The sequence below is a fragment of the Bison bison genome, unplaced genomic scaffold (assembly GCF_000754665.1).
Source record: "Bison bison bison isolate TAMUID 2011002044 unplaced genomic scaffold, Bison_UMD1.0 scf7180017864452, whole genome shotgun sequence".
Lineage (NCBI taxonomy): Eukaryota > Metazoa > Chordata > Mammalia > Artiodactyla > Bovidae > Bison > Bison bison.
In genome coordinates, this window is record NW_011495014.1 from 9,163,468 (window position 1) to 9,171,420 (window position 7,953).

The 7,953-nt window shown below is 45.9% G+C and overlaps 1 protein-coding gene across 1 annotated transcript in view; it reads left to right on the forward strand.

Moving 5' to 3' along the window:
• PLA2R1 (phospholipase A2 receptor 1, 180kDa) overlaps positions 1–7,953 on the forward strand; it is a 134,962-nt gene that overhangs the window by 720 nt on the left and 126,289 nt on the right. Inside the window, exon 3 of the mRNA XM_010859024.1 lies at positions 4–37. Coding sequence (XP_010857326.1) covers positions 4–37 — 34 coding nt within the window. The remainder of the gene's footprint in view (positions 1–3; positions 38–7,953) is intronic.

Genomic DNA, 7,953 nt, shown 5'->3' on the forward strand with positions numbered 1-7,953 from the left:
TGGGCAGTCACCCCCGAGCGGCTCCGCGAGTGGCAAGGTGAGTGTCCCCCGGGGCCAGAGAGACCAGCGGGCACGTCGGGGGCGGAGGTGATCCAGAGGAGGAAGGGGCGAAGCAGCCGGGATTAGACCGTGGTCCGTGTGGGGAGCGCAGCGAGGGGTTGGTACCTGGGCTCGCAGGCCGTTTGACTCAACTGTGGCCGGGGACGCGCTGAGCATAGGAGGGTAGATATTTCAAAACGTAAACTTTTCGAGAGCGGTGTATTTGGGACGACCATCTCTGGGGAAAATGATGACAAAAAGATGTCCCATCTTGTTCTCCCCTAAAGCAAGCGCTGTTGGTGCACGCTGCCACCCGTGGAGTGTCCCCAAGCCGGGCTTCTCCGTTCTGCGCCGTCGAAAAAGAAAAACAATCTTTATTAAAGCCTCTCCGGCCAGATGGGGAAGAGGAGCCTCTGTGGCCTGAATGAACTTATGAGCTGGAGCAAAATCAGCTCTCTGCTCTTCAGTTTCTTAACACTTTAAAATATAGGGGCTGTGACATCCGTAGGACTACTGATCACAAAATGTGACCCCTTGCAAGGCACACAGCATGCCAGTGAGTGGGGAATTTGGGGGGGGCGGTTACCGCCACAGTGTACACGTGTACTCACGGCTCATCAATTATTTATTGAGCACCTACTATACATAAGATTCATAAAGGGACAGGTACAGAGATAGAAGGGCTTCCCAGGTGGCGCTAGTGGTAAAGAACCAGCCTGCCAGTGCAGGAGACACAAGAGGCTGGTTTGAATCCCTGGGTCAGGAAAATCCCCTGGAGAAGGACATGACAACCCACTCCAGTATTCTTGCCTGGAGAATCCCTATGGGCAGAGGAGCCTGGAGGTCTACAGTCCGTGGGGTGGCAAAGAGTTGGACACGACTGAAGCCACTGAGCACACACACAAACAGAGACAGAAAGAGAGATTGCCTGCATTCATGAATAACTATATGGGGCGCCTCAGAGGCAAGCAGCCAGCATCCAAAGCGCAAGCCCAGGCGTGAGGGGAGGAAGGTGATAGGGGGAAAACTAAGTAAACCAGGAGGAGCCTCCAGGCAGCCTCCATCCTCTCAGCCTTTGGGGAGAAGCTTGAACAGAAGGGGTAAAACAAGGTGTCACCAGTGTCTGTTTCCCTTCTCTACATATTCTGTGTCTGGACTGTATCCTCCTGCATTCCTAGGAGGCTTTCCCAAGGACTGATTGAGCAATTCTTATCCTAAGGCGGCCAAAGGTCACAGACCTCTTATTTCTTCAGTGAAATGTTCAGTGAAAATGTTCCTGCAGATGGGCATGTGATCTGGTGGGTGACCCATCTCCACTAGCAGTGACTGTGCCGAGCTTATTCCTTTACATTTTAAAATGTGGATCTTGCCTGAGCACTCATGTCTAACTAGAACAGGGCAGCAGCCCAGAGGAGAAGTTGGAACGTAACCACACAGAGAGAATGCGTTGGTGATCCCTTGAGCCAGGGTTAGCACAGATGGGCTAATCCCTTCTATATGTAGCAGATCCAAATCCCAGCTGAGATTGTTTCTAATCAGTGCCTTCTTTTTAATAGTCAAGGACACTATGAAGTTAGAATCGTCCACTACCTCTTGTACACTCATAGTCTTCACATATGAAAATGGTGCTACTGATTTCCAAAAGCACAGGGACTGTGTGGCACTGAATGCTCCAATCATCACCCAGGCTCCCCTTCTTGACTTTAAGCACTCATGTCAGTGGAATTTCAAGTATAATCTAGATGGGTTTAAATCAAGTTTTTCCTGTTTGTCCAAAGATGGAGAAACAAAATCTTCACGTTGGAAGGGACCTGAGACATTGTCTACTTCAGCCATCTGTTTTTCAGACATAGAAGCTGAAATATGGCTGCTTTTTTTTTAGGTTTTGGGTGCTGAGGTTTACCACTGTGTTCACTGAGGTATACTGACTTACTTCTGGCCATGATTGACATCCCCAGAGCAACCAGGAGAAAATATGCACCTGTGTCAGTTTCATATCCACTAATAAGGAATATGTAATAATACAAAGTGGGGCTTCCCAGGTGGTACTAGTGGTAAAGAAACCACCTGCCAATGCAGGTTAGACCTAAGAGATCCAGGTTCAATTCCTAGGTCGGGAAGGTCCCTCGGAGGAGTGCACGGCAACCCACTGCAGTACTCTTGCCTGGAGAATCCCACAGACAGAGAAGCCTGGCAGGCTGCAGTCCACAGGGTCGCACAGAGTTAGACACAACTGAAGTGACTTAGCATGCACAATAATACAAGGCAGGTTATACATGTTCTATTTTTAATCTGAAAATTTATTTGATATGTATTACTGATTGATTTCTTATTTATTGTAAGCATCCCAGCCTTGAGAGACAGATGATGGATGGTATTCTGGTGACTTTTCAGTCATTTATCAATGCATGCGTGTATGCTCAGATGCTCAGTCATGTCCAACTCTTTGCAACTCTGTAGTATATAGCCCCCCCGCCCCCGCCCCCAGGCTCCCTGTCTATGGGATTTCCCAGGCAGACTGAGTGGGTTGTCATTTCCTACTCCAGGGGATCTTCCCAACTCAGGGATCAAACCCACATCTCCTGTGTCTCCTGCATTGGCACGCAGATTCTTTACCACTGAGCCACCTGGGAAGCCCCATTTATCAATGAATTTGTATTAAAAAATTAGTAGATACAGTGTCATATAGTAGTTAAGTTAATGCACCCTGGAACCAGACTGTTTTCCTGAAGGAGAAGTAGGCAGTTGCCCCATGGAAGCAAGAACATTTGGGGAAAACACAGAATGTGTGCAAAGGCAGAGTCACGTATTGGGCAACAGAGTTCAGTGGGCTGAGAGTTCTGATCTGGGCTCTTTAGGATGGGGGAAAGAGAGCCACTGAAGGTCACAGGCAAATGGGGGCCTGGAGGTAAGGGTATCAGGATCTCAAGGGGCCCCGTGGACAGGTCTTCCTGTGCCACCAAGCCTCCTGAAAACAGAGAACTGGCCACTGAGATGAGGCAACTTCTCTGTTTCTCAGGGGCTGGTGGGTGGTCCTTGTTTGGCTCTTTCTATGGACCGGTTTCTTCTGCTTCTACTTGTAGGATCTTTCATAGATAGCTCCCACAGCATCCTCAGAAGAGTCTCTTAATTTCCTAAGGGAGGAATCTGGCCACACTGGTCGCAGCAGACTGGCTGGTCCCTGTGCTCTACCCATGAATCAGAGGCCCTCCCATGGCTAGGAGGCCAAGGTAGGGGTGGGAGGTACCTACAGGGATGCGGTCTCATTGGGGGCTGTGGATGGAGTAGATCCCGGAATAGAGTCATGGCAGGACATATGACTCTTTAGAAGCATCTGAAAGATGAGGAAATGAGTTTGTTCACAGGCACTCTGCTCAAGGGAAAACAAAAACTCTGGTTGAGTAAATTGGGTACTGCTAAGAAGGGTCTTGTGAGTTTGGAAAAGGGGAACCAGAACCAGATCACACTTCGAAGTTTAGGACTGCCATAGTCAGTTTGGGATTTGAAGAGAGGAATTCTGAAGGGCAGCCAAGAAACCAACTAGAAGATTCAAGCAATTGCCCATAACGGAAGAGGCTGATGACCTGAGCTAAGTCAGTTCTAATAGGAATATTAAGGAGCAGAAAATATAGATTCAAGAAATAGGAGTTAAAAAGGAAAAAAAAAAAAAATAACAGTGAAAGATGAGAGAAATGGCAGAATAGGAAGGGTAGTGATCATACAAGGAAATGATAAATTTTGGAGGTAGATCTGTTCTCAGCAGAGACCAGGTCCAAGATATGGTTGCAGGAGTGGTCACTAAAGTGAGAACAGGTGAACGAAGGTTCTCAGGGCAGAGGAGATCAAGGAACTGGGAATCCTGAGCAGGGCAGACATATGTTGATACACCTGCAACTTTTTATCATTAAAAAGCACCCTCACCTAATATGCTGCTCTGCCACTTGCCTCCTCTGTTTCATTCCATGTTGTTTTGCAATGCTGGTCAGGACACACTTAATTTATTTTGTCACGTTAATGGGCCACAACTTGAGTTAGAGGAAACACTGGGCCAGAGTGTTAGGTCATCTGTATGGAGGGTAAAGGCCTTGAGGTGGGGAGGCTGATGGAGTACTGCCGGAGTCACATAGCGAGGAAGAAGTCCCAGGTGATACACGCCGAGATCAAGGAATGAAGAGAGGGTGCCCCATAGAAAAGGGTTTTGAAAGAGGGTGATAGGAACCACCACCTGGAGGCAGCAGTGGGGAGAAGTCATGACCTTGAGATTTTCCCCTTAGCTTTCATTTCTCATACAAAGGTCAAAATGTCCCTCACGCTAATCAGGTAGGTTCTATTAATACACACTCTTCTTTTACAGAAGAAGAAGGGTTAAATAACTTGCACTTACAGGAACTTGTAGAGATTCAAACCAGTCCCTTAAGCACTAAATGCAAAAGACCCCTGGAGAGTTTTGCAACCTGATAAAATAGCCCATTCTGTATCCTGTTGTTTGCTGGGAGATGCAACTTGATTTTGTGACTGGAGGACCAGGAGGCCAGCCTCTTGCTCTCTTCAACTTCCCCTTTTCTAACCTGTACGAACACAGGTAGGAGTGAATATTTTCACAAAGCAGAAATGTGCAAAGCCATTGATTTTTACTTTTTTTTTCTCTAGGCAATTTTTATAGCCCTGAGTAATGAGCCATTCTGCTAATCTGGAGATCTGGAATTTAAGTGAAAGTATGATCAGATCCTGGTTTAGCCGCCCTGCCTCGTCATCAGCCACTCCAGCCCTCAGGCTCTGTTTCTTCCATCTCCATCTATCATCTTTCAGAGTCTCTTCCACTTTATACTTTTCTCATCCCAGTTTCTCTAAATGGCTCCTTTCCTCACATGTCTTTGAGAGTCAGCAGAGACTTCCAGTTTTTCTGGTCCTTTTTACTCTTTCTCATTAAGTTCCTAACCTCTTTTCCTATTGTTGGTTGTCGCAGTAACTGATACTACAGAGCATCGATTTCAAGCCAATTACCAGAAAGACTGAGCCACACAGAGCTTGGTGGTGCCCGCGGCATCCCTTCTTTGAGCTAACAATTTGCTTATTTATACCAGGGTTTCTGAAGAAACAGTCCCTTTGTTCTGCCTCTTCTGAATCCATCCCTATGTGATGAATCTTCATATGATCCATCAAAGTAATGTATCAGAGACATTTATAGACTCTTGTCTCCATTTTCTTTTAGAAATTATCCTTGAAATCCTTTTATGAGATGTTCCAAAACAAAGCTAGGGACATAAATTATATTTTTTAATTGATCAGTGTGAAAAGAAATATTATAGCTCATAAAAGAAACAAACACAAGAACACCTTATAAACACTATAGTAAGCCAGTTAGGATAGAATATTTTATAAAGTCACTCAAGAAAACTGGAGGAACAACATTAGAATTTCTATAAGTTGGGTTCTGTGATACAGAGCTAAACAAAACAGACAAGAGTTTTCATATGTGGCCACATGACTTTTTAATTTATGATACTTCCCAGATTACTGCAGTTCCAAAGAAATATGCTAATAAAAGGTTTCATTATTTCTGGCTCTTCACATCTTGTCTTGAGAACTTTCCCTTTCAATTATGAAAATATAAACAGAAAATTCGAAGTAATTATTTAACTATAAACATTGTTGTCTTATTTTGCTGCTATTTTTCACTATCCATGTCCAAAGTTAGTATTTGTTTTTCTCTTATTATCATTTATAAAGCGGCCATAGTGACTGAGGTAATCCTTACCAGGATGCTATGAGGACAGCATTATTATTAAGTCCATCATGCAGATGGAGAAACCAAGGCAGATACTCCAAGTTCAAGCATTTCTACCCTAAAAGAAGTGCTCAGTGGTTTGCCAGGGTCTTTTTCCCACAGTGTTAGCCTTGGTCAGTTAACAGGGCATATGGGCATTGACCAGAACAGTCTCATAGGACTCCATGCTCAGCAAGGCATTGTCCTTGTGGTTTAATTCTCTCTGGTTTGGGGTCTTGGAATTCTTAGTAACTTTTATTTCTGAATTTATTCTTTGGGCATGAAATCCTGTGGAACAATGGAGCACAAGCCAGGAGTTTAAAATGAAAGTGTTAGTCACTCAGTCATGTCCGACTCTTTGTGACCCCATGGACTGTAACCCACCAGGCTCCTCTGTCCATGGGATTCTCCAGGCAAGAATATTTGGGTGGGTTGCCATTACCTTCTCCAGGGGATCTACCTGATCCAAGGTTTGAACCTGGTTCTCCCACATTATAGACAGATTCTGTACTGTCTGAGTCACCAAGCTCAGCCCCATTTCATGTCACCTCCTTGTTGTGGTCTGTGCTGGAGTTGGAAAAGCATTTCCAGACACAGAGTATTTCAGAAGGGAGGTTTACAAAGAGCAAGAAGGAGAGATAATGAGGGCTCTGCAAATGCAGCAGACCAGGGAGAGCCCACCAGACCCTGTTAGAACAGTGGGTCACCTCAAGGGAGAACCAATGCTTTTTGTGGGTTAGTAGCCAATTTTTGCAGCCTCAAAACAGAAAATTCCTGCTAGAAGAGTGTTATTAGGTTATTGTCTAGGGCACTCTAGAGTGAATACTGGAGTGGGTATTTTTACCTCACATGGGTAAGGATCCTTACCTTACACGGCTGGTAAGGATCAGGGGGCTTTGGGCAACAATTACAGTGGGGCTCGGCCAGTTCCCAGAGATGACCTTGGTGCTGGCCTCCATATCTGTGGCCTTAGCACAAAGCTTTGTACCTGTTGGGATAGGGCTCCATACTCCTCACCAAACTGGGGTGGTTTTCAGCCTCCTCATCCATGCTCCTGTACTCTGCCCACCGTGACAACCAGGTTGCACTGGGGCTGGGGAACGGGAGGCCCAGGGCCTGGAAGTGGGCGGCCAGTGTTCTCCAGGGACAAGATAAGGCTGCTGTCCCCTCTGAGTGGCAGCACCACTGCAGGTTCCATGGGGACTGAGTGGGGACTTATCATCTTTCCACAGTCCAGGGACTAAGTATGTTCCCAGTGATTTCCACCTCAGAGGTAGCAGCCCTTCTTGGGCCTACAGAAAGTGGAGACTGACTGGACCTCCCTGTCCCCGCCAGGGCCCCACCTTTTCATTTTACTCTGGGGTCTGCAAATTAGGTAGCTGAGTAAGAAGCATGGGGACTGTTTTGGGGTGAATTGTGTCCCTCTCAAAATTATGTTTAAGTTCTAACCCCCAAATACCTCAGAATGAGACCTTGTTTGGAGACAAGGTCATTACAGATATAATCAAGTTATAATGAAGTGATTAGGGTGAGCCCTAATTTGACTGATGTCTTCATAAAGAAGAGGAGATTTGGACACAGAAATATGAATAAAGAGTAGATGATAGGAAGAGATACCAGGAGAAGACAGACATCTTTAAGCAAGGAAAGAGGCCTGGAACAGACCTTTCCCTCACAGGCCTCCAAGGAGCCAACCCAGCTGATACCTTGATTTTTGACACGTAATCTCCAAATCTATGACACAGCCTATTTCTGTTTAAGTCACTTAGTCAGTGACACTTTGTGACGGTAGCCTTAGCAAACAAATACAAGGACTAACATTATGTCTACCATTCGAAGTTTGGATTTGGTTTTGTTTTCATTTCTGTCTTTCACTTAGCAAAGCAGATAAAATGGAGAAAGTGAAAGTGTTAGTTGCTCAGTCATGTTTTACTCTTTGCGACCCCATGGACTGTAGCCTACCAGGCTCCTCTGTCCATGGGATTCTCCAGGCTAGAATTCTAGAGGGGGTAGCCATTGCCTTCCCCGGGGGATCGTCTGGACCCAGGTATCAAACCCAGGTCTCCCACACTGCAGGCAGATTGTTTACTGTCTGAGCCACCAGGGAAGCTCAGCATAAACACTTTTGCTTTCAGTAACGTCACATC